General features: G+C 33.6%; 3 protein-coding genes across 5 annotated transcripts; 1 reads left to right on the top strand and 2 right to left on the bottom strand.

Annotated features, from left to right (window-relative positions):
• The first annotated feature begins 460 nt into the window (after positions 1 to 460).
• On the top strand, positions 461 to 3,730 carry LOC145009336 (amino acid transporter AVT1B-like). 2 transcript variants are annotated; one of them, XM_078968044.1, is made up of 13 exons: positions 461 to 580; positions 931 to 1,216; positions 1,298 to 1,590; positions 1,662 to 1,876; positions 1,961 to 1,984; positions 2,077 to 2,257; positions 2,344 to 2,566; positions 2,662 to 2,797; positions 2,878 to 2,897; positions 2,984 to 3,129; positions 3,241 to 3,284; positions 3,422 to 3,484; positions 3,575 to 3,730. In XM_078968044.1, the coding sequence occupies exons 2-13, from the start codon at positions 993 to 995 to the stop codon at positions 3,668 to 3,670; spliced, it is 1,665 nt and encodes a 554-aa protein (XP_078824170.1). In that variant the 5' UTR covers positions 461 to 580; positions 931 to 992; the 3' UTR covers positions 3,671 to 3,730. The 2 variants fall into 2 exon arrangements, with proteins under 2 accessions (XP_078824170.1, XP_078824169.1); XM_078968043.1 differs by lacking the exons at positions 461 to 580; positions 3,241 to 3,284; positions 3,422 to 3,484; positions 3,575 to 3,730 and adding an exon at positions 601 to 742 and having other exon boundaries at positions 2,878 to 3,092.
• A 991-nt stretch (positions 3,731 to 4,721) lies between these two features.
• Positions 4,722 to 5,866, bottom strand: LOC145009337 (P-loop containing nucleoside triphosphate hydrolases superfamily protein). The gene has a single exon (XM_078968045.1). It carries the CDS (start codon positions 5,678 to 5,680, stop codon positions 4,811 to 4,813), a length of 870 nt encoding a protein of 289 aa, XP_078824171.1. The 5' UTR covers positions 5,681 to 5,866; the 3' UTR covers positions 4,722 to 4,810.
• A 17,219-nt stretch (positions 5,867 to 23,085) lies between these two features.
• On the bottom strand, positions 23,086 to 25,927 carry LOC145012324 (serine/threonine-protein kinase PCRK1-like). 2 transcript variants are annotated; one of them, XM_078971119.1, is made up of 5 exons: positions 25,721 to 25,927; positions 24,348 to 24,752; positions 24,009 to 24,269; positions 23,808 to 23,930; positions 23,086 to 23,721 (listed from the first exon to the last, which is right to left on the bottom strand). In XM_078971119.1, exons 2-5 carry the CDS (start codon positions 24,747 to 24,749, stop codon positions 23,179 to 23,181), a joined length of 1,329 nt encoding a protein of 442 aa, XP_078827245.1. In that variant the 5' UTR covers positions 24,750 to 24,752; positions 25,721 to 25,927; the 3' UTR covers positions 23,086 to 23,178. The 2 variants fall into 2 exon arrangements, with proteins under 2 accessions (XP_078827245.1, XP_078827244.1); XM_078971118.1 differs by lacking the exon at positions 25,721 to 25,927 and adding an exon at positions 24,884 to 24,994.
• Between the last annotated feature and the right edge of the window lie 1,605 nt (positions 25,928 to 27,532).

Genomic DNA, 27,532 nt, shown 5'->3' with positions numbered 1-27,532 from the left:
AATTGTTGGCTTTAGATTTAATCAAATTGATATGAGCCTTATACAATGATATTAAAGATCATGTTATTGAAAGCTTTTATCTTATTTGAATTATAATTTCTATTTCATTATTTTAGTTATTTTTAAATTTCATGTTATGTTTTTTAAATTTAATGTATTGTTATGTTTTTTTATTTTAATGAAATATTATGTTATATTAATTAATGTTTTTGTAATTATGTTATTTATTTTAATTACTAAACATTACATTTTATAATTTTTTTTTAAAAAAAAACGGAGGCAATAAATGGTAACATACCCTAACCAATGGCAAAAAAAAAAATGCAAAAATTACAAAATTCTATTTATGATCGAATTTTTCTTGATAACTTTATAAGATTTATTCTATTTTTTTTTTTTTTTTCATAAGGCTGCCTTGCTGTCCAATCATCTACACTATATATACATAAAGAGTTGCTAGCAGAATTCCGAAACAGAGCACTCTCCATCTGTTCTTATCTCTCCTCTGTTTCCCAGATTTTCGCATCAATAGAAGATTCTCGCTCTATAATTCCGTGAAACTGTTGGAGTTTTGTTGCATGTAAGAACATTAACAGCAATAGTTTTGCCTCAATTTCAACCCTTTCAATACTGCGTACGTATCTCTTCATGCGTCCATGTTGTAGAGAATCACAATCAAATAGAGTTGCGTTTCCCTAATGAATTCGAAATTCACATTAAAACCCTAGTGATTGCTATTCTGGTAATCGAATATCGTTTCACATTATTTCGTGGTTCATCGTACGATTTTATAGCTTTCAATTGTTTCTCTAGAACTCCATGCTGTATCGACGCATTGATGTTTATTTACGATTTGATTAAAAAACTTCGTGCCAAAAAAAACCCTCGTCGATTAATTCGACGTCATTCTCTTGTCGATCGTATTTTCAGGATACTGTTTTGAAGCTTATCGCAAGAGACGCGGTTTTCTAAGGATCGAAGGTTGAAGGGTAATGAAGACTACGGGGGAATCCGACTGCATCCTTTTAGTCGATAGCGAAAACAAGGAGATCGATGAAGATAAGGATTTAGATAGAGATGGAGATAATGATTTTGATGGAGGTGATGACGATGATTCCCGGAACAAAGCCAATGATGATGAGCAGGATTTTGATTCCTCTAACAATGCCGGCGATGAACCTCAATCTTCGGATCCATCATGGCCTCGAAGTTACAGGTATAACCAACAAACCCTTCCGCTTTCGTCATTGAAAGGCATAATTTCATCAGTGTGATCAATATTTGTAATATTTTTCAGGAAGTCGATGGATCTGTTAGGTACTGTAGCATCTCCGAGTCTGAGCTTTCTAGGGTCTCCTCCATTATCATCATTAGGTGGTTCATTCCTTTCATCATCACCTAAAAGGAGACAAAATCCCAAAATAACCACCAGTTTAGGCAACCCTCTGTTGCCACCTTTGGCAGACAACCATCACCATCATCCTTCTGATCATTCACTTCATTCTCAATGGACATCTTCTGCTAGAAAGTTGTCACAACATCAGAAATCTCAGATTAAACAGAGTTCATTCGCCCAAGCTGTGGTTAATGGTATGTATATAAGTTATTTATTATTATTATTTGTCGTAGGTCTCAAAATATGTTGATTTGTAATCTTGTAGGTGTAAATCTACTTTGTGGAGTAGCACTTCTTTCTACTCCATATGCAGTGAAAGAAGGTGGATGGTTTGGATTATCTATAATGTTCATCTTTTGTGTTCTTTGTTTCTACACTGGTCTCCTCCTCCGTGACTGCTTAGATACTCACCCTAGACTTCAGACTTATCCAGATATCGGTGAAGCCGCCTTTGGCATACCCGGACGCCTACTCGTCTCTGTAAGTTTAATTTTTAATTTTATATTTAAAAAAAAAAAAAAAAAAAGAATACTTACTTAACCTTGTGTAATTCTTTTGTTGCAGATAGTTTTGTATGTGGAGTTGTATGTAAGTATCCCTAACAAAATCCTACGCATTGTTTATTCTATTATAAGTATATTAATCTCATGATCACTTGGTTTTCAATTCGGTTTCAACAGGCGTCATGTGTTGAATTCATAATCTTGGAGAGTGATAACATATCTTCTTTATTCCCAAATACAAATCTAATCATTGGAGGACACCAAATAAATTCACATTCTTTCTTCGCAATTACCATCACTCTTGTTGTGCTTCCTACTGTTTGGCTTCGCGACTTGAGTGTTCTCAGTTACATCTCCGGTTAGTTCAGAATATGTATATAAGTAAGTACAAGTAGAATAGTAAATGACTATATTACCCTTTATCTTTTTTTTTTATTGTTGCAGCTGGAGGAGTTTTTGTAATAATTATTTTGGTATGTTCCTTGTTTTGGATCGGTTTGGTGGATAACATTGGGTATCAAATGGAAACTACAAAAATGTTAAATCTATCGACTTTGCCTGTGTCTATTGGGATGTATGGTTACTGTTATGCAGGACATGCTGTTCTTCCTAATATCTATATGTCCATGGAAAAAAAGAGTCAATATCCTCTTGTCATTTTAGCCAGGTAATTCAAAAATAACACAAACACTTAAATTACCCAAAAGGGTAAAACCGTAAAATGGTAATTGTGTTTTTTTTTTTTCTTTTTTGTTGTTGAAGCTTTGGGATATGTACTTTAATTTATGCTGGAGTTGCGATAATGGGATACATGATGTTTGGAGAATCAACAGAATCACAATTCACTCTCAACCTCCCGCCAAATTTACTTGCTTCCAAGATTGCTATTTGGGCTACGGTATATAAATTCTTACTTGTGTAATTTCTTTTTATTTTTATTTTTTTACTCATTTCTATAAAAAAATTCTTCTCTTTTAGGTGATCACTCCAGTAACCAAATATCCTTTTTCCGTAAAGCCTCTTGGATTCTTGCTTTTTTTGTGTGAATGTTATTTTGTATTTTATCTTAACAAGAAATAATCACATATGCGTTAGTAATATCCCCAGTGGCTAAAAGTTTGGAGGAATTAATACCATCAAAACATTCAAAGTCACACGTCTACTCAATCCTCATTAGAACAGCATTAGTGATCTCTACTTTAATCGTCGCCCTTTCTGTTCCCTTTTTTGGTAAACCTTTCTTTCCTCTTACATTTCATTAACTATTTCAATCTATATTATATTTTTTACAAATTAATGATTTTGGATAAACTATTATTATTTACACTCTTCTTATCACAGGTCTGGTGATGTCATTGATTGGATCTTTACTCTCAATGTTGGTGGTAAGTCCTCTTTCTATGTTTTTAATAGCAATTTACTTTATATAATGGGTAAAAAATAAAATACATTGCCTATATCGGTAAAAAGAGCAAATTACAAAAACTAATTAATGTTCTTTTTTATTTTTTTGTAATTCCAGTCATTGATATTTCCTTGTGCTTGCTTTTTGCGCATCTTAAGAGGCAATGTGACACGTTTCCAGGTATCATATGTGATTTTTATAAGCTTTGAACATGTTTTAGAAAAAAATGAATTCAAATATTGATTTTTTTTTTTTTTTTTGTATTGGTAGGTATCAATGTGCGTATTAATCATTGCAATTGGTGTGATCTCATTATCGTTTGGAACCTACACATCCATATCTGAAATCATTCAACAATATTTGTAGTTCTTTCGGAAGCCGATCTTTAACGAATTATTAATCATTGAGCAAGATTTTCTTTTTATACGATGCTCCAAGTGCATTTTCTCTTTATTTATTTTTTTCACTTTGCAAATTGACTGAATTATGAAGTCGGTAATGGTTAATTAGCGGATCAATTAGGCAAACTTAAAAACCCTTTTAACATTTTTCTACGTTTGTATGTTTCGAATGGAGAACAAACAAAGAAACAAATCTTCATTATTTTTCTATGTTTGTTTGTAATTGAGAACACACAAAGAAACACTTTTGTAACATATTTTTGTTTTTAATGATTGTATAATGTATATCCCAAAACAAGGAACACTGTTTAATATTATTCTATGTTTCCCTACTAGAATGAACATTGTTTGATAATGAGTTTGGGGACATACAAGTTATATCATATCCATAAAAAGTGACATTTATCACATACTTTTCGATTTTGAATTCCAAGCAACCCAAATCCATCAGAATAATGATAGGTATTAACTACATCAATCTTTTCATCCCTTTTCATGTCCAACAAGAATGATTTCTTGTCAATTACCAAATTAGACAAGTAAGTTTTAATTTAGGCAACCTACTTTTTAAAAGTTGATGAAACTGCACAAACATTCTTCCATTCATTTACAATTGAGTGTCATTTGACACAATTCCATCATCATATTCGAAAAATATCATCAACAAATCATGTAACCAAAAGTTTGACTACAACATCACGAAGTCAACACTTTGATTCTTGAAGATTTAACAATTCCAACATGCATCATGAATTATTCATCACCCCCTAATCAGTAATCACCACGAATCCTAACTTCAATTCATTATCAAAGAGAATAACTTTGAGGATAAAACCTTTGATTTGAAGTGCAAATCCATTAAAAATAGGTCATTTCCTTCCCTTAGAAGCTCCTTTACTAATTTGAGTGTATAATGCATAAAATCCAATCAAAAACTCACTAAAACAAGCTTTTGGATTATATATTTTTATGGTTAGAATATGGATCAAAACTAAAATGACCAATAACAATGGCTCTTAAAACAAGCATCCACTTCACTATTCAACCAGAAAGCATTTTAGAGAATAAAAGAAGTAGAAAACATACATTGTCATTGTATTTGTGCCTAAATCATTGCTCTCTTTTGCCACACTTTAGCTTTCTCTGCATCCATGATCGATTCCACCATTTTAACACAATTCTCTAACTTCCCTTCAGCATTCACAACCACATAATCAAAATTCTTCATCTGCTTCAACTCTTCTTTAGCTGTAGCAACCCTCACCAGCAATGCTTCCTTACTCTCTGTCTTCCTGTCAATCAACCTCATCACCAACTCACTCTCACTTTCAGCCACAAGAAACAAGAACACAGCAGAATCCCCAAGAATCTTTCTTAAAGTAGCAGCACCCTGTATGTCTACTCTCAATATAATGTCATGCCCTTTTGCCATGTAATCCCTAATCTGCTGTTTTGGTATCCCTTTGTAATCCCCATACACTAATGCATACTCTAAAAGCTCATCGTTTTCTACCATTGTTAAGAACTCTTCTTTACTAACAAAATAGTAATCTTTTCCATTAACTTCACCTGCTCTCATCGGCCTGCTCGTTGCTGTGACAACAAAGTGGATGTTTTCTCGAACTTCTCTCAGTCTTTTTATCAAACAGTCTTTCCCCACACCACTAGGCCCACTGATTACTACAATCAAAGGTCTTGGCTTTGGAGCTAATGGCTCTAAACTGAACGATGAACCTACCGATGTTTCCAGAGCGCGGTACAACTCCATTCGGTCGGCGGTTTCCACTGCCGGAATTGGGGCGGCAGCGGGTCTCCGGGATTCGCCCATACTAGAAATTGACTTGGGGGTTTGGGAGTTTGGTGTTCGTGGAGTAAATTTGTTGAAGACGAAGAGATGGTTGGTGGGTTTTTTGGTAAGAGGAACTGGGCTGAGATTGAAATGGGGGATAGAGGAACAAAACCTTCGGATTAGCATCGAATTGGAGAGGGGTTCGATACTGTTATATGTAAGTTTGGGTTTTGAATTTAGGGTTCTGAAAAAGGGTTTATTGAATCTTGTTATAAGATGACGGATTATTTTCTCTGAAACTGCGGGCGGAGCCAGAGAGAGGCAAAGCCCGACGTGAGCTGCCAAGAAACTGTATAATAGTAGAGGTCGAGTCTAGGGGTAAACGAATTTTATTTAACTTCATTAAAATTATTGATTATACAATAAACCCGATGGTTTAAAAAACGTACAGTTTCTGTCTATTTTTTTAGACAAAAATGCAAAAATGGTCCCTGTGGTTTGACATTTTTTGTGGATATGGTCCAACCTTTTAAAAATTGAATTTCTGGTCCTTATTGAAAAGTTTGTTTGTGGAACAAGTCCATGGGGTTAACAACCGTTTGTCTGTGGTTGTTAAACCCCTCACGTGCATTGCACACGAGGGCATAAATGTCTTTTTACTTGAGGGACCATTTTTACAATTCCTGAAATAAACCCGCTTGTTACAGTTTTAGCGTCATATTACACACAAAATCACAAAATATTTAGTTATCTCTTCCACTTCCATCTTCTTCGTCATTCGTTTTGAACGCAAAAACCCTAATCAAGATTTGGTCCAAGGTGTTTACTTGTTTTTGCTTTTCAACTGTAAATGGTGTTCGTAATGTGGGCGATTAGGCCAAAAGGCGAGACGTATGACATCACAAATGAATATGGTTAGTTTCACTTATCCTCTGTTTATGAAATTGTGTTAGGTTTCTTGATGATCTGAAGAACAGAGCCAAAAATACAAACATCTGATAATTTCTTACTTAATGTTTTTTGTATCTTGTAGAGCGTGTACCAACAATGTTCAGCATAAAGCTACACCATGGTGGAAATTTTACGAAGCTTCCAAACACGAAATATGTTAAAGGTGAAGTGTGATATATTGATTTAGTAGACATTGATGAGTTCTCAGTTCATGAACTAGACGCAATGATGCTAGAGCTAGGTTACTCTGTACCCCCTGTAATATATTACCATTTTAGGATTCCTCATGAAGACTTGGATTTTGGCCTCAGAGCTTTAGGGAATGATAATGATGTCTTGAATTTGGCTCAGTATATTGGAGATAACAAGGTCATTGAAGTGTATACAGAACATGGAAAAACTAATTTGCTGACCTGTTTTATGTCTCCAAAAGGAAAGCAAAAAGTTATTATTAAGGAGCTCTGTGATGGTGATCTTCCAAAAGAAGCAAATGTACCTCAAGTACCAGCAAAGGATAAAACCCCAATGATAGATGAAGCTAATGATCAAACACAGTTGGCAGGGTATATGTCCTTGATACTCTTTGACAAAGTCCCTACACAAGTTTCACCACAGTATAGAAGAAATGGAAGGGTGAACTCAATAGTTGGTCAAAGTTCTTGTGCCAAAAAGCTTTGTTTAGTTGAATTGGATGATGTAGTAGAAGATCAAGGTGGTGATCATGCTAAATTGGATGATGTTGTACAAGATCAAGGTGGTGAGAATCCTAAATTAGATGATGTGGTACAAGATCAAGCTGGTGAGCATGCTAACATGAATGATGTGGTTCAAGATCAAGAGGTTGAGCATGCCAACATGGATGATGTGGTACAAGATCAAGGTGGTGACCATGATAACTTTGATTATGATGAATTTCATTATGAGAACTTTTCTCATGATCACTTTGATCCTTTTTATGGAGAACATTATCAACCACCAAAAGATGAGAATGTTGAAGACCATCAGTCTGAACATGAAAAGTCTACTGACAGTGATGATCTTAGGCAACAATCAGAAGAACAATATGATGAACTTGTTGATGATGAAAACAATGTATCAGAAGTGGAGGTGGATATGACTGACTTTAACCTCAATCTTGATAAGGATTATGGTTGTGTTCAAATGGATGGGTTTCATAACGGGGTTGGGACAAATGATGAACATGAGGACATAGAAGTCATTGACAATGATAGATGGGATTCTTTAGATGAAGGGTTAGAAGATGAAAGGAAAAGAAGATGTGTTCTTAAAAATCTGGCTAAGGAGAAAAGATGCAGTCTTGGCAATGTCTATAAGGCTAGTTTTTATGTTGGGCAAAAGTTTAAATCAAAGAAAGAATTGAAAGAAAAAATTGACATGCACGCACTAGAAACTAGGAGGAATTTATATTATAAAAAGAATGACAAGCTTAGACTTCGGGCATTGTGTAGAGGTGTAGTCCCTGTCATCAATGCAAGTGGGGTGGTTGGCCTTAATCCCAAAAATAAAACCAAGGGCAAAGAGGTAAATTCAGAAAAAGTAAACTGTAGTTGGTTCCTTCATGCTTCTAGGTCAAACACAGAATCTCCCTGGTTTGTAAGGACATTAAATGACAACCATACTTTCCTTCAAAGTAGGAAGATTAGATCTTGCACTGCTACTTTTATATCCAAGCGAATCATGGACCAAATCGACATGAATCCAGGGATTCCTCTTCGAGCATTGCAGGAACAACTTCAAAAGGACTTCGAGGTAGGTATTTCTATTGACAAAGTATTCAGGGCCAAGGCTATTGCTACTAAGATCGTGGAAGGTGACTATACGAAACAATATGAGATCTTGAGGGACTATGTCCTTGAATTGCAAGCAACCAATGTTGACACAACTGTCAAGATTGATGTTTACAGTGAACAAAACCCATCAAACCCAACGAGGAGGTTTAAAAGAATCTACATTTGCTTAGGTCCCCTGAAAAAAGGTTTTAAGGCTGGCCTCAGGGATCTTTTGGGTTTTAATGGTGCGCATATGAAAGGACCATTTCCTGGGCAGGTTCTAACAGCAGTTGGGTTGGACTCTAACATTGGTATTTACCCCCTTGCTTATGCCATTGTTGAGACAGAGAACAAAAGTAGTTGGGTACGGTTCTTGCAGTGTTTAGGAGAAGACTTGGATCTTGGTTCAAACTCTAACTTTACTTTTATCATAGATCGACAAAAGGTATCTCTTTCTAACTTGTATTATTAATTACTTATTATTATATAAACTAAATACTTAATTTTTGTTATTGTTCTAGGGTTTAATACCAGCAATAGCCCAACTATTCCCATGTGTTGAGCACAGGTATTGTCTCAGGCACATACATCAGAACATGAGAGTGAAATGGAAATTGAAAGAGTACAAGGATCATTTATGGAGATGTGCAACTGCAACCACTGTACCTGAATTTGAGCATTCATTGAAAGAATTTAGCAACTATGACAAGGAGACATGTGAATGGCTTAGAAAGATTCCTCCAAAACACTAGGCAAGAAGCCATATTACAGGTACATAAATTACCATAAATTACTATATGTTAAATGTGTACTTGTACTTCAAAGAATATGTTAATTTTTTTAACAGGCAGAGCAATCTCTGATATACTGTTAAACAACCTTTGTGAGGTATTTAACAGCAAGATAATAGAGGGAAGAGATAAGCCTATCATAGGTTGTTTGGAGTATATTAGACAATACCTGATGAATAGAATCTGTAATGTTATGAAGGTGATGGACAAGGCAAAAGGGCCTTTAACACCCACTGCAACAACCATATTGGATGTAAACAAGTCTCATGCATCACATTACATTACTAGGTGGAATGGGGGTGAGAAATACCAAGTCACTAGGGTATGGCAAGACCAACATGTTGTAGATGTTAGGAACAACACATGTACTTGCAGGAAGTGGGAGCTAATAGGCATCCCATGTAAACATGCCATTGCAACCCTTTATGAAATGACCAAGAAATCAGAGGATGTTGGTGATATTTACAGGTGGGTCAATAAGGTATACTGGTTGGATACATGGAAGAATGCATATTCCTATAAGGTAGAGCCCATAAAAGGAAGAATAATGTGGCCTAAAAGTTTGTGTCCCACAACACTTATCCCTTCAATACATCATAAGCAACCAGGTAGGCCTACAAAGAAGAGGAAGAAAAGTGAGGATGAAAAATTGAGTCAGAGTCAAAGAGGGAGTCAAAGTTAGATTGGTACTCATGGTGTAAGTCAGGAAGAAGGCTGTAAAGTGGGTCCTGATGGAGTTCAAAAATTAACAAGGAAATATTTCAGTGTAACATGTGCAAAATGCAAAAACAAAGGTCACAACTCAAGGACATGCAAAGGTCAAGGAGGTGGAAGTTAGGTGGAAGTTGAAGATCAAGGTTGTGCTTGTTTTGGCAGATGTTATTTGCTACTTTTGGAAGTGTTTTGATGTTAAAAAACTTATGACTTATGGTTATTTTGGTTTTCATTAGTATGATAAGTATTAGAACATATATATATGGTTGCATATTTTGGGATAATGTAATTGCACTATATGCTTGTAGTCTATTATGTAATTGCAGCCTTGGTTATTATGGTTTTTGGTTATTATTGTTTATTATAACCATTACAGTCAATTATTCACATTAACATTTCTTTCACCTTACAAAAACTACAAAGAACCTTACAAACAAAATAAGCAATTCCATAAAATCCATTTTTGTCAAAGCAAGAGAAAAATCAACAGTTGTCCAAATTTCTTGCCATTGACTTTGATGATGAAGAAAATGAAGATTTGGAAAATGAGATGCTGGGACAAAAAGCAGTTGTTAAGTACAACCAACTGATTGGAATTCATACAAAGAACCTTACAAACAACATAAGCAATTCCATAAGCAAAAACTACAAATAACCTTACAAACAACATAAGCAATTCCATAAAATTCATATTTATATCAGGAAGTCATTTACTACATAAACAACTTACTTTGACCTTACAAACAACTACAAAGAACCTAGGTCAAAGTACCAAAAACCATTAATCCACCAAAAAACCACACTTTTATCGATCTTCAACAAATAAAAACCCACCCCATTGACCTATTACCTAAACCTAAACAGACCTTATGAACAAAATCACAAAAAACACCCAACTAGCCAGCAACATGATCTTTAGAGCTGTGCACCAAGCTTGCATTCGATTAATATTTCTCAATAGTCCAGGAATAATGACTTTAGACCTTTCACACATGGGGGGATCAACCCATCCGATGAAGCGACAAGCAGAATCCTTCAAAAAGGGGAAGATAACAAATGTTATTTGATTACAAATCAAAATGGGTGCAAACGAATTTCTTTACCTTTTGAGGGCAAGCATAGAAACGTCTGTCTGGGTTCTTCGGTGTCCATGAGCATTTAACAACAGCAAACTTACCACAAAACAGAGAACCATCGTGTGATTAACTGACACCCCGACTGTTAACAAAGAGAGATGACAGATGGAAGAGAGAATGAAGAACAACTTGAAAGTTGCAGAACAACGTTTGGGGAAGAACTTGAACGTTGGGGAAGAACGTTGGGGAAGTCTTTATATATTATTTCAAGAATTGTAAAAATGGTCCCTCAAGTAAAAAGACATTTATGCCCTCGTGTGCAATGCACGTGAGGGGTTTAACAGCCACAAACAAACGGCTGTTAACCCCAGGGACTTGTTCCACAAACAAACCTTTCAATAAGGACCAGAAATCCAATTTTTAAAAGGTTTGGACCATATCCACAAAAAATGACAAACCACAGGGACCATTTTTGCATTTTTGTCATTTTTTTACTTTTTTTTTTCTATGCTCGCCTCCGCTAGCCCAAAATCTAATTTTCTTTTGGTGGATTTTTTTTTGAACCGGCAAAAGAGAGATGTATTAATAAAGGAAAAGCAAACCCGACCTAGCAAGAAGCTAAGGGGAAACAGAGTACCAGTTTAAAAAAATAAAACATACCATTACATGCTGCTAAATGGATATGAAATCCATTTTGGCCATATGACATCATTTTTTTCAATTCTATGCTTGAACCATAAGAAAGTCGATGATATAATGATATCAACAACTTTCGTGGCACACACCTTTTTGTTGTTGAATACTCTTTCATTCATTGCCTTCCATATACACCATAAAGTCCCATAACAGATGACCATTAGTCTCCTCTTCTTTTTTTGGGTAATTTCCCCAGTTTGAAGCATAGTCTAGAACCTCGTTTACCAACTGAAAGTCAACCAATGCTATTTGACACTAGTGAAAGATCCCTTTCAGAACAGTTTTTGCGAATGGGCATTGCACCAATACATGGATGTCATTTTCATCATTATGTCCACATTGGCAGCAAGATGTAGAGGGAAGATTGATACCTCGAGTGGATAGAGTCGAGGTAGTGGGGATTCATCCTAACTTTGCCCTCCACACAAAGCATGTCACTTTGATTGGTACTTCTTTAATCCACCAGAGTTTTCTTTCATCTATACTATTGTTTACTTCAAGCACATGTCTAAGTGCACGCACCTGGTAACTCCCATCTTCCGTGAGGGTGCAGGTCCAAGAGTTTCCGTTTGACACCTCATGTTTTTTTATGACATCGGTGGTAGGGATGCCCATTTTGACTAGTTCCTTTTCGATATTTGCAATATTGTTCCAGGCCCCTGCAGTTGATTTCATAGAGTAATGACTATCAAGTTTGTTAGCAACGTTATGTATGCTTGAGATGACTTTGGCTCATAGTAAACCCGACTGATTTTGATGCAGCCACCACCATTTAATAATTAAGGATGTGTTGAGAGCTTTTGTTAGTAATGACTATCAGGTTTCTTTTGGTGGGTTTGATATTCAAAATTTTGAACGACTTTAAATGAGTATTTTACTTTTATTATTTATTTTATTTTAGTTCAAATAAATACAAAAAGAAAATGGAAATTATATGAATGGTCCCGTGGTTTGGATAGTTTGTATGGTTGGCCCTATAAAGAATTTTTAATTAAGGCCCCGTTTAATAGTTGCTGACTGAAAAAGCGCTACTGGGAAAGATCTGTCTAGGTAAGAAATCCTGATTGAGTAAGAAATTATGTTGTTTGCTTGTTAATCTGACTACATATGCTTACTAATGAAAATGACTATTTTACCCTTTCAACAATAATAAGCAAAGGGATGCATTCATCAAGAACATAATCAAAAAAATCAATAAACATATAAATTTATCAACATCATTAGCAAATGATCAAATGAACAGCAAACATGAACTGAACAACAACCAAATCAATTGCAAATTCTGAACATTTATCAATCTCAACAACAAAAGTCAAAAGTTCAACAGGAAAAAAAAAAAAAAAAAAAAAAAACTTTCAACAACAATAGAACAATCAAAATTCTAATAGGAAAAAACTTTCAACAACAATAGAACCTCATAAAACCTCAGTTTTGCAGCCATATTTCAATCATCAATAACTTTTCACCCTAGATTACAACTTTGTTCATGATTTCCAAAAAGGGCAATATTGTCAATATCCATCACCACTGAATTCCAGACAACTTCGGGAAGCATTGTACATAGTAATGCATTTTGTAATGAAATCCTTCAATTCAATTTAACATTTTAATACCAATCTTCCAATCTTCAATCCACTTTCATAAGTCCACATGACACAACTCACGCCAACTGTTATGATTGCAACCACCAAACACACGCACATAACAAACACCAACCATTGACCCTGCTACACACAGTTGTAATCCCAAGCATTTTCAATAAACAACCCAATAAAAAGAATGCAATGATCTTTATCTGATGAAATTAAAAAGAAAAGAAAAGTGAGTTTACCTAATCTATTACAAACTTCATAGCAACAGTTACAACTATGGCAGAAATCGATGCAGAAATCGGGAATATTTGATGAAATCGATGCAGAAATCGGGAATAATAGATGAAATAGATGTAGAAATCGAGACAGCAACAATCGTTCATGGTAGAAATCGGAACTATTATTAGATGAGGAGGGAGAAATCGATGCATACCTGATGAGACGAAGAGGAACTTCGATCGGTGCTTTTTGGAGGATTCTTGTTGGTTGCAAGAGAAATGAGGCGTTGTGTTAGGACAAGGGTAATGGGATGGAAACGTTTCTTGTTTTCCTCAGTCAGCTGGTATTGAATCCATTTCCCGGTCATATGCTTATTTTCGAGTCAGATGGATCAAGTTCTTATATCAAACAACTATTGTTGACCGAATCAACCCAATACGTCTTACCCAACTCGGTCATATGAAAAACAAACAGGGCCTAAGATGGTCTTTGATATTTGTGTTTGTTTCAATTTTGGTCTTGACTAGGGGTGTGCAAAAAAACCGCAAAACCGTAAAACCGAGCCGAACCGGCCGATCCGAAACCGAAAAAATCCGAAACATAAAAAACCGAAACCGAAAAAACCGGATATCAACGGGTCGGTTTTGGTTTTGATACTTAGGTATCCGCGGATAACCGAACTGAACCGCTTGATATATATATATATATATATATATATATATATATATATATATATATATATATATATATATATATATATATATATATATATAATATTATTCATTTTCATTGAACTTTTAGCCATATCCCAAACAAATATCATGATCGGCTATTCCAATTTTACACTTCTACGTTATGTTTTCTTCTATTTTTATTTTTATATTTATTATACCAATTATATTGTATGTTATTTGATCTTTATTATGTTTTTATAATTCTTTGGATTTAGTAATTTTTAGAAAGAAATCGTTGGAATGAAGTTTGTAATTTTAATTGAATTTAAATTTTTATATTTAACGGGTACCCGTGAACCGAACCGTGGTTACCCGCCTTTATACGGTTCGGTTCGGTTTCGGTTTGTGCACATGAAGTACCCTCCCCGTGATGACGGTTCACAATTTTATTATTATCCGAACCGAACCGCCCCGTTAACACCCCTAGTCTTGACCAATATGAAATTATTAATATTTCTTTATGGATTGTTTGAACTGTTTTTTATTATTAACTTATTTATTAAAATAATGTTGTTAATAAATATACGTCTCATTCATCCTTTTATTTCTTTCTCATTGCCCACATGAACTATATTTCCCCACATTTTCCTTCTCCAACCACTATCCATCCCCTCATCTGTAAATACTACATTCTCGCCGCCCAACAGATCTACGACACCACTTTCACCCATCATTCTTTCCACCACTACATTCCTCACATCCCCACTATTCCTATCGGCACATTGTAAGTCAAATCTAGATACCAACAGAAATCAAAGCATTTAATGGAACCTACAAACTCAAAATCAAAGATAGAGGGAGAATCTCTGCTCCATCTCTTGATTTAGCCTCTTTTTTCATAGACCCCAACCCCAATTCACATTGAAAATCGATTTTGACAATGTGGGTCTTATCAAGTGAGTAAATCTACTAGTCGGAGTTAGCCTTACATTGAAAATCGATTTTGACAATCGATTTTGAAACTCTTGAAAGTAAATAAAGTTAGGGGTTGAAGTTTAAGAACATTACAATGAATATACTAAACAAAATGTTTACTTGATGTAGTACGATTCTTGGTAATAACTTCTTGTATTCCAATGTGTTGGTGTACATAAAAGTGTTTTATAACGTTGTAAGTAAATAAATTTTAGGGTGTACCTGGTACGAAAAATTGGGCATTACACAAAATAATATCATCAACTACCAACTTGTTTTTTTTTCAAGAATCGCAACTCGCAACTCCTTTTACTTCATTCCCCATTGATACATATCCTCATACATCAAGGTTTTTTCAAGAGAACCTCCTCGTCAGTATGTTTTCTGACTATTACCAAGTTTTCTCTTTGTCCCAAATTGAACACTCAATCTATTATAAATTCCCAATGACAACTACAATTAGTCCTCAATTTTTACTTTTTGTCCTTAGAAAAATTCAAGAGAAAAATCAACATCGATTTGCAATCTTTGGTTCACGACCATTGATGCACAGTTCCACCATTGATTACCTCAACTACAACTATTGGAGTGTGTGTGTGTATATATATATATATATATATATATATATATATATATATATATATATATATATATATCTCTATATATATATATATGGTCCATTGGTATATTGAGACGAAAATCAAGAAACATAGGCTATGTTTGGCAGACTAACTGAAAAGCTACATGTTAACTGAAAAACTGACTGTTGTCTGAAAAGGTAGTTGCTAGTTGATAAGCTAGGTGCTAGTTGATAACCTAGCTGATAAAATGTGGTGTTTGGTAAAAACTAGCTGATAAGGTGGTTAGAAAATGTAAAATGACATAAAAGGACATTTACGAAAACGATTCAATTTTTATAAAACAAATATGTAAATCATAAAAATAAATTAAAGAAAATACTGAATAACATTTTTACGACTATTTATGTTTAAGTGAAATGTCGCGCATTCCAGATCATATTCGCAATATTGTCACGAATTTCTCGCATCTCATGTCGTGACTGTCGAATATTATCATGACTAAATCTTGAATAATTCTCCTGTTCTTTTCTAGGTATGTAATTATGTTGTTGAACAATGTTGAAAATCATATCTTCTGAATCATTTCTTCGGATATAGTTATGAAGGGTAAATGTCGCCATGATCACATCTATTTGAGTCTTCTCACTAAATTTTGGCATTCTGCTCAATATTTTCCACCTTTTTTCAACACTACAAACGAACGTTCAATACAACTTCGAAGAGATGAATGTATGCGGTTAAAAGCCTCTTGAGCATTGGTTGGAAGTACATGTTCAAACTATGATTGATGATATCTAAGACGTGGATATGGTGCCAGATATCCTTTTCGGTCAGGGTATCATTTGTCTACTACATAATATTTTCCTATATAAAAATAGATAAATAATAAATTCAAATGATTGTTAACGCAACAAATATTAAAAAGTAAAAAAAGTAATTATACCTTCGGGGGGCTTAGGAAAATTCATAGAAGGTGTCTCAATTGCATGAAGGAACACTCGAGTATCATGCGCCGATCCTTCCCACCCTACAGATATAAACGTAAAACACATGTCAAAGTCACATACGGCCATTACATTGAACGTAGGGACTCCTTTTCTTCCCCTATATCTCATTTGGTCGACCATCGGGATACATGCATCTATATGAGTACCATCAATGCATCCAATGCAATCCTGTTAAGAAAATGATTAAATTACAATACTGAAACATATGAAAACAAAACACCACAATGAATTACCTTGAAATAAGGCATATATCGACTATCATTTTCAATATGAGACGGTATGCAATGAAATGTTGCGTCTTTAGGTCTAATATACTCACGTGCAAGACCCATGAACCCTTTGCTCCTTCCACATATTGATTCCAACACATCATGAAAAGCCCGACTAATTGTCTCTCCAGAACGTTGAAACCTCTCGGCAACATCTCTGTTAGAAAGACCTAATGCAATTGTATACAAGAATATTCCAACCTTTTCTTATACGGATATTCTATCACTTGACTTCAACCCATAATTTTTTCCAAGTCTTCACATAGTTGTGTAAATAAACTAGCACTCATACGGAAAGCATTAATACATCGTATTGAATGACCGTCCAAGATCTCGTTCATCCACGCTTCTCCTGTCTGCTTTCAATTCATACACGGCTCCTTGTAAATATGAGTGTAGTAATAATTAACCACTGCTACATGTTCTTTTAGACTACTCAATGTTAAAAGTAGAAGTTGATTCCTTTGATTATCATCCATTGCAAGCTATATTCAACAATAACATTACTAGAAAAATAAATAAATACCAAGTAGGAAGGTAACACCAAACTAAAATACAAAACATTGCAAATAAACAAGATTAAAATCCAATGAAAAGATAAACATCAAACTAATTACTAACATTAAGTTTGAAAATAAAACTATTCACTAAAAAATCCATTCAAACTAAATTCTTCAAATTGTATTTCTCGTATGAGCAAGCTTCAACCAAGCCAATCTAGCATCATCACTCGGCATCTCGAAGAATATATCTCTATTACTTGGATCCCGAAACATAAGCATCGCATGACACCAAATATCCCCACCAACCTCAAAATCATCATTTGCAGCTATCCGATTCATAATTTCCATTATCTGCTTAATATTAGGTCCTACATCGTCCTTTTTAGTGTTTGGACCTTGCTTGATCAAACCCACAATATTTGAATAGATTTCGTGAACCTTTTCTATATGCTCCCTCATTAAAACAGCTCCCCTAGACTCCCTTTTTCTACGCTTCACACTTTTGTTACTTTGTTTAGGAACATCATAATTTGTAGGGTTACCAGTAACCTCTTCAGTAAAATTAGTCCAAAAAGAATTTTCTTGATTATCTAGACTCTCTAGTCTTGAATATTGAGAGTATTCACGCATAGCCTCATCAGACCAATCATTTTCATTTGGTATCTCGTCTACAACATTAATTGATTTATCTACAGACTCTAGATTTAATGAGGGAGATACACAGCCTACTCCTGTTGCCACAACATCACCAAACAGATGATCCCATTTTTCTTCTAGTAATGGATAAACTCCTTTGTGGCGGTACTTCTTTGCATCGGGTTTCTCCTATAACGTGAACTAATAAGACACTATAATATCAAAAGAATACTCAATACTACAAATATAAATATCTAAGTAATACCTTTAGCTTTCTATCCTACCATTCATCCGAACAATCTAGCTTTCCAGTGGTTAGGTTCCAACCTAAACCAATTTCTCCTGTTTTTAAAAATTTCCAAAGGCACCAATCTTTCTTCATGCTATCATACTTGTTCTTTAAGCATTTAAGGTTAAATCGTTTACCAATCTTTTCTGCAAACAAATCTTCTATCTATCTCCATCTCATGAGTTGACCACATCCATTCTTTGTAATGTAGTCGATACAAACCTCACAAAATTTTACAGCATTCCCATTGTTCCAGGATATCCCTCCCTCGGTATCTTTGTTTGGAGCCATGTTTCATGTAAAATCCTTGTACAGGTGTTGTATGTAAAAATCAGCAGCAAATGGGGAACATAATACAAGGCTATAGTGCAAGGAATAACCAGAAACAAACAACACCACCTCCAGAAAAAGTAAGACCAAATAGTTACAGGAAATATATTAACCCCAAGGAATAATGACTAAAATTATTTTTAACTGTAATTGACAATCCTAATAATTTAGTGACTAACTTCAAAGAAGTATGCCCAATATAGTTGTGCAATTTGAACAACACACCAAATACTCAAATTATGGCATCAAAAATAAACATTTAAAAAAACAAAAAAAAAAAATGGGAGAAGGGCAGTAACTCAGTGACTAATGAACCACAAGTAAGAATTTTTATAAGTTTATCAACCCCAAGGAATAATTATTAAAATTTTTGTTACCTGTAATTGACAATCCTAATAATTTAGTGACTAACTTCAAAGAAGTATGCCTAATATAGTTGTGCAGATTGAACAACACACCTTGATCAATACTCCAAAAATAGCATCAAACATAATTTAAAAAAAAAAAAGCTGGGAGAAGGGAAGCAACTCACTGCCTAATGAACTACAAGTAAGATTTATTGTAAGTTTTACCATATTGTTTAATTCTATCTTTCCTGTTGGTACAATTTTTGAACACTAATTGGGAGAAAAAATGTATCAACTGGAAGATAAAAAATGAGAATAACCAAAACAGATAGAACCACAAGACCCATGTTTTTGACTTCATGGACAATGCATAGGAAACTAGAATAAAGATCTAAAAGAAATCGTTTATTAGTATTTAATTAGGTAGTTAACCAAAAGATTTAAGTTTCTTCCTTCTCGTTATGCATTTTTTATTTGGTTTATTGATTCGTTCCTTCACATATATTCATGCATAATTTGTAATTGTATATAAACTAACTTAAAATTAACCCCAGACATTGCATAATTGAAAAGACATTGCAATTTGGAATGAAAAGTATCTTGCGTAAAATAAACTAATGAAACAATAAAGAAAATCAAAAAGATGCATACCTGATGATGAAAAGCAAAACCCAACGATTCCCCCACAAATTGGTATCTTCAATGATGTCCTTCTTTTCTAATAGAAATCAGTAACATTGATAATGCTTGGCTTTATAGAAATCTATGGTGGAGGGAAAAGTTTTTGTGATTTGGAGGGAAATTGGTAATTTGGGATAATCACGTTCCTGATTTTTTGTGCGTGTTCATATCTTTTGCCTATTTTATGAAGGGCATAATCGGAAGAAATATAACAAGTTCCTTCAAACGTTTGTTGGAGTAGCTTATCAAAAGGCTAGCTTATAAGGCATCTTATAAGCTAATTTATGGCTTACCAAACATGACACCTTAAAAGGTCAAAAAATAAGTTACCTTATAAGCTAACTGTGGCTCCCCAAACACACCCATAGTGTAAGGCTATGTTTAGCGTGTTATCTGAAAAGTTAGTTGTTAGCTGATAGCTGAAAAGTTAGCTGATAAAAAATGATGTTTGGTAAACTAACAGAAAAGCTAGCTGAAATATATAAATTTACATAAAGAACATTTAAAAGAATGTGTTTTTATAATTAATTAAGAGACATATTTGAAAATATTAGTAATAAAAAAACTCTTAAAAAGCTAATCTAAGCTAGTTTTTTAAAAAGTTAGCTTATAAGTTACTTTATTGATTGTCAAACATGATAACTTCAAAAAACTCGAAAAACAAACTAGCTTATCAGCTACGTGTGGCTCGCCAAACACAACTTAAGTCAACTTCAGAATGTTTTCTAGACCCAACATGCAGGTCATCAGATGGACCCCAAAAAAATTAGACACTTTCATTTGAGAAACTAAGCATATCATGTATTTTGCAAACAAGAAATGTATGATCTCCTTGACACCCAGAAAATCCATTTTAGTAACACTTTTGGTCAAATGAAAAATAAGATCATTTACAAAGACCAAATTACTCAATTCGGTTTTAGAATGACCGTATATAAGCATTTTTATTTACCCAACCAAAGCCTTGAAATATGCTACAAAAGATCTAATATTTAGCATAATCATCCATTAACGGGTAATTTGTTGTCGACTCAGTCAAAAGGAAGCTATGGTACAATAATTGAAAAAATAGCCACTAGATTGAATATCAGAATCGCAACGACAAATACCAACGTTGACACCTCTCTTTTGTCTAAATTAATTGTAGTAGGTAAAGGGTACAAATAAAGTCTCCAAACAAAAAATATCGATATTAATTGAAATCCACCACTAAAACAACATATTCCATATTTTTTTTATAGGTTACCCTATCATGGAAGAACCATTAGAGACCATATCTCATTAACCCTTTGTCAGTTTGATACAACGATAGAAAAAAAATAATAAATAAATAAATAAAAAGGCTCTATAGCATGCTCAGAACATCAAGTTGTGTCTACTCAGTGCCCCATGTGGATTTCGACGCCAAGAACCTGACCATATCCTATTGATAAACCGATTTCTATTTGTGTAGCTTCTATTATAGCGGACGGTGTGTTGCGGGGAAAAGAATGAGAGAAAGCTTTCCCCACCCTAGAACACCATATCGTGGGTGAGCGGAAAAAATGAGCGGGATCTATCCCTCATTTTCTCTCCTTATGTGATTGGTCAGTATTTTTTTTCAGTTTTTTTAATATATATATATATATATATATATATAAAAAGTGAAAGATTCTCCTTACATACACCCTGACTTTTGGTGAGGAAAAAAAAAAAAATGATGTGGCAGATAAAAAGTAAGAGAAGTGAGGTCTTACTTTCTAGGACCAACAATCTAGGAAATCTAAAGAAATTTATGAAATCCATATATCATCCTAAATTTTAATAAAGGATCCATTATATAGGTTTGATAATATGAACTCATAAAGAAGTTGGTTCATTTAAGAACCTACGTCACCATTTACAAATAAAATGTCAATTAAAAAACATAATAGACTTTCGATTCCTAAACCATCACCTCAATATGGAGCTCTAAACATCAACATGTAACAACTGCTAAGACACCCTAACATGGCTTTTAGAAAAATCAACCTTCCACCTGAAAAAATAGTTTTCACTTTCCAATTAGAACGGTTTCTTTATGTATATACAAACAATAAACTTTCACATGTTTCCATTTGACGTATTTTAATTTTTTGCCGTTCGGTAAATCGAGGTAAGTAAAAGGATAATGTTCCACCGTTTGATTATAGATCCCAATGATGTTACTTTTTTGGAGATTTATTTTCAACCATGATACGAAATAAAATCAAAGAAGAATCCACAAAAGAGCTCCAACTTTAGGACGACTTTCTAAAAAAACATAATGTCATCTTCAAATAATAAATTAGAAATACCAATATCTTCCATACCGACTTTAGCAACACAAAAAATATGATGTCCAATAGTCTCTTTTCGTAGACACATGCAGACGGAGCTTTATTAGGGCGAGAGGGCTGTGGCCCCCGTTGATTTTTTTTTTTTTTTTTTTTTTTTTTGTTAGATGTAGCCCTTATACATTAATTTTATATATATATTATGCTCTAAAATATAAAATTCTGGTATGGCCTCTTCTACTCATTGGTTTTTATATATAATATATTCTCCCTCCCAAAAAAAAAAATCGCCGAAGTCCATCCATTGCACAAAAAATGATTAGTGTAATGTTTGTTTTATGATTAATGTCTAAACAATTTAGACATTTAACAAATTAAATTAAATATTTATTATTATTTGATTATTATATAATTTAATAATTATTATTATTTTGGTTATAAAAAATGTATTTATGTTTATATAATATTCAAATGTTTTAGTTTAAATAATTAAGATATTATTTAGAAAAATATAAAATAGTTGTAGTACAATATGTTTATTTTTTATATGTAATTATAAAAAATAAAAGTGGATTATAAATTTATAATAAACTGCTAGCTAGTCATGGATTATCTTAAAGCTACGTCGTATTAATAGGCTCATTGAAGGAATGTTAGACACAGAATGTCCAAGAGTTTTTAGCGTTTGACAAAATGTTCCGTTTTGAACAAAAAGTCATGTTTGGTACTACAAGTTTTTATCGTTTAATTTTAAATAAAACGTTCCAAATCTAAAAGATATTTCACATAGTGTTTAACAAAACACTATCAACTATTTGCTATCTGTTACCAACTATTAGATAGTTTTGTCAAACATGCTCTAAAATCGCATTTTCGTAGATGATCTTATCTCACACAATATAATATAGTTTCACAAATTTACAAAATGTCTACAATGATTTATGATAATAAACTTAGTATTTATTACTATTTTATAAAAAATAATCTAAAATGTTTCATAAATAAAATGTTATTATATTAAGACTTTGTTTGAAGCGCTACGTGTTATCTGAAAGGTTAAAAAGTTTGCCGATATAAAAATATCGCTTGATAAAACTAATTGATTATGTTATTGCTAGTTTATATATGCTTTTGGAAACGAGTTAATTGCGTTGTTGCTAATTTATATAACAAAAGTTGATAATCTCTCTCATATTTCATGAAATTCATATATATCTTATGTCATATATCATCATATATTTTATATCGTATATGTTATATCTTACTTCCTCAATTAGTACTCACAAGCTTAGGATTCCAAGCCAAACAAACCAACCATTTATTCTCACCAATTATAGGATCAATCACCCTTCTCTTCAACTCCTCCCTTATCGACCTCTCACAACCACCATTCCTCTCAATCACAGCCGCCTTCAATGGCGGTAGCGGCGACACCATTTTTTCCGGCCACTCCATATCACCTTCAACAATCTGGATCACCATTTCCAACACTTGGCTCATTCTTGGCCTCATTCTTGGTTGTTTAAGTAAGCATTTGTTAGCAACAGCAGCCAGCTTTTGTGCAGATTTTAGCGAGTAGTTTCCAGAAAGCCGAGGGTCCAAAATCATTTGAAACTTTCGCATGTCTTGAGTGATGTGTGGTCTTACCCAATCCAATAGTTTTTGCTCATTTTTTGGCTTGTTTAGATCCAATGGTCTTCTACCCGTTATAAGTTCATATAAAAATACTCCATAACTCCATACGTCACTTTTGTAAGTGAGACGCCCTGTTTGTATGTATTCAGGAGCCGCATATCCTACTGTTCCAACTACCTGTTTTGTTTTTATCAAGAAAAATGACATGAATTTAAATATGGCAACTGAGGGCATTATGGTAATTTCACAAAAAAATTACGTACAGCTGTCGAGACATGGCTAAGACCATCGGAAGGACCGAGCCTAGCCAACCCAAAATCTGAAAGCTTCGCGTTCCAATTCTCATCCAAGAGAATATTCGAAGATTTGAAATCTCTAAAGATTATCTGTTTCCATAACACAATATTTCAACCAATCTAATCTCATAATCTAAAATGGTATAATGTAGTCTGACGAAAGGGTACCTGAAATTCCATTTCTTCATGGAGGTAAGCTAACCCTCGAGCAGCATCCTGTGCAATTCTCAGTCGTGTTGACCATGGAATCGGTGTTTGAACTCTGCTACATAAATGATCTTGAACACTCCTGTTTGGCATATATTCATACACAAGAAGACGTTGAATCCCTCTTTCATCATCCTCAGCGCAATACCCAATGAGTTTGACCAGATTCGGATGATCAACAAACCCTAGAACATTCACTTCCGTAATCCATTCCTTGTGGCCCTGAACATTACACAAAAATCAAACAAAAACTACATAAAATCAATTAATCATACATGAAATCTAGAAGAAGAAACCAACCTGCAACCCCCTTCTTCCAAGTTGCTTTACAGCAACATCTATTTTCTTATTCGAACCATCTGTGGTTCGTAAAACAGCCCGATACACGCATCCGAAGCCGCCTTCCCCGATTATTAGGGCACGGCTGAAGTTTCTGGTGACGGATTTGAGCTCGGCGAATGTGAACACTCTGATATTATTGTTACTGTTACGACTTGGTCTTTGAGTCAAGGTTGTGAATGAAACCCTGGTGGAGGATTCGTTGCTGACGTCAGAGGCGTCGAGGGAAGTGAATCCTGACCCTGATTTGGTTTCATCTCGACCGTTGGATATGGAAGGTGATGAATCGGAGGTAGATTTTGTAGTCTTTGTATCATTGGTTTTGTCTCTATGGGAGAAGGAGAAACATCTCATGCCTTTCATTGCCTGAAAAATATAGGGTTTGTTTTGTAAGAATAAGAATTAGCATTTTTTTGGACAAATTTAGACATGTAAATGGTATAAGATATACGATGACCCACTAAATAAAAGGTACAAAGATCTGTACAACATTTGACCTTTTCATATTTTTGCAAGAATGATGGTCTGTTTGCAAAGAATCACTCGATGCCAAATAAAGATCATCAAGAACATGGAGTCTTTAAGCAAAAGGAAAGTAATGTAATGATTACGATAATAATAAGTATTGATTTTGAGTAAAATGACATTACTAGGCATATATGTGGATGAAGTTAAGTAAAGAATCTTTAAACACTATGTTTTTTATTAATAAAATCATTTTTGACTTTTGAATGTTAATCGATCATGGCTTACATCTTATGAGGCATTTGGTTGTCGATGAGCATGTCATCTCTCGTAAAGGTTATAAATTTATAAAAGTGTTTGACTTGTTAATTAAACTTATAATACTTTATATATAAACAAATTAAAAGAATATAAAAGTTGCCATCTTGGCCATTTGGATACGACTAAATCATCCATGTGAAGCACTTCTTTCTTTTATGCTTAAATTGTTAGATGTATGAAAATTACTCAAATTAATCAAAATTACAAACCATAAATTATTAATACATAAATAATTAACATTGTGAATAGTTATAAATAATTATACATAAAAAATCTTTCATTATATTCACTTTTTTTCACTCTAATAACCAATTATTTTCATCGATATCTGATTTTGAATTGGAGTTGGCTACAAAGATGCCAAAACCATAACTGAAATAAAAAGAAAGAAATCGAAATCAATGTATGATGAAAGAATCAACATCGTGATCAGAACTTAAAAGCCATAGCAAAACAGAGGTAAGAGTTGTTTAATTAGAACTCACAAACGGCTTAATTCCATAGTAATAAAGAAAAAATTACAGAAGATTAAGAAGGAGACGAGATACCTTCGGTGATCTGTGTTCAAAATTGGGGCAAATTCACGAACTACAAAGTTCCAAATAAATCCATGTGGAGAGAATTTAAGTAGAGAAAGAAAGGGAGAAAATCATGAAGATGGAAGACACTGAATTGCATAAATATGGAGAAGTGAATGGAATTGCTAGTGTAGACAGCTGGAATTTAGCTTACCAAACACAAATATGAATTAACAAAGAGAGATAACAATGAATATTTATATATGAAGGTGAGGCTGAAGGAGGGAAAGTCTGTCCATGAAAGTGAGATTTAGAAGAAGAGGACACATGTTAAAACTTAGATGCTGCTCAACTCATTCTCAATCTCACGCACAAACACAAATTATTTATTTTTGATAAATGGTTTCATTTTTTGTTATAAAAGTAGATTCGCAATCTTCGTCGTGTGAGGTTTGAAGAACTATAGATTGTGGCAATAAAAGAATTGAAGTAAACAAATCATTTCTTAAAATATAATGCACATTTAGAAATTTTAAAAGGTTCTGTTTTCAAGTTTCATAGATTAAGGGGGGAAAATAAAAGGAAATAGAAGAAAACAATTAATTCGTTGTGTAATCGAGTTGGTATGAAACGAAAAAAACAGAAAAAGAAATATAATTAGAAACAAAAAAAATGATAATTTTATATTTGTTTGAGTAAATTACACGAATGGTCCCTATGGTTTAGGGTAATTTGCATCGTTTGGTCCCAACTAATTTTTTTAAGAGTAAATTACACGAATGGTCCCTATGGTTTGGGTAATTTGCATGTTTGGTCCCTAACTTACTTTTTTAACTCGGAAGGTCCTTACTGTTTGTTTTTGTTACGTGTTTGGTCCCTTTTTGTTACGCGCTTGGTCCCTATCTTACCTAAAAAGACTATTATTTGATTAGGGAAAGATGATGGGATAGGTAGGGTAAGGTGAGTGTAGTGGGGTTGGGAGTGTGTTTATTTAAATAAATTAAAAAATCAAGGGCAAAATAGTCTTTTTAGGTAAGATAGGGACCAAGCGTGTAACAAAAACAAACAGTAGGGACCTTCCGAGTTAAAAAAATTAGTTGGGGACCAAACGTGCAAATTACCTTAAACCATAGGGACCATTCGTGTAATTTACTCTATAATTTAATAAAGAAGTTCAACCATATAAAATATCCAATTGTCTTTTAAATGGGACAAAATAAATAAAATCAATATTTACTAAATTCATGTAAGGGTTACTAATCGATAAAAAGTAAATTGTGATTATGATTGAGAAGTTACGAAGAAAAAAAAAAAAAAAAAAAAAAAAAAAAAAAACTACTCCCTTTAGCCGAAATAGTGTAAGTGTATAACAATTTGCATAAAATATAATTTAGTAAGAATTATTTAATTATTCATTGAATGACTACAATAAATTTAATAAAAAGAAAAATAAAAATACGTACTTACTAACCTGCAACAAGTTTATATATATTATATGTGTGTGCTTCTCGTTGCATCGTCCGTATAAATCATATACTATTTTCATGAAAACGTATGAGAAATATATAAAATTTTATGAAAGTTGTTCCGTTGACAATATTGGTATTAAGGATATTTACTTTTCTATTACCTAGATTACATTTTTTATTTAAATTTATAGGCATCATGTATTCTTGTATTCAATGGTGATTTTTATTAAACCTTACTATGAGACTAACTATTTCATTTTTTTTTTCTCTCAAACGAAACCTACAATATAAAATATACATAACAAAGTAGACCTACCATAAATCTTAATATGATGAATCGAGTATGCACCAACACTGATTATATATTCATCAT

Source organism: Lactuca saligna, chromosome 8 (genome assembly GCF_052625555.1).
Source record: "Lactuca saligna cultivar CGN05327 chromosome 8, ASM5262555v1, whole genome shotgun sequence".
In the NCBI taxonomy this organism is placed as follows: domain Eukaryota; kingdom Viridiplantae; phylum Streptophyta; class Magnoliopsida; order Asterales; family Asteraceae; genus Lactuca; species Lactuca saligna.
The sequence above is the reverse complement of the archived record's forward strand: the minus strand, read 5'-3'. Positions and strand labels throughout refer to the sequence as shown.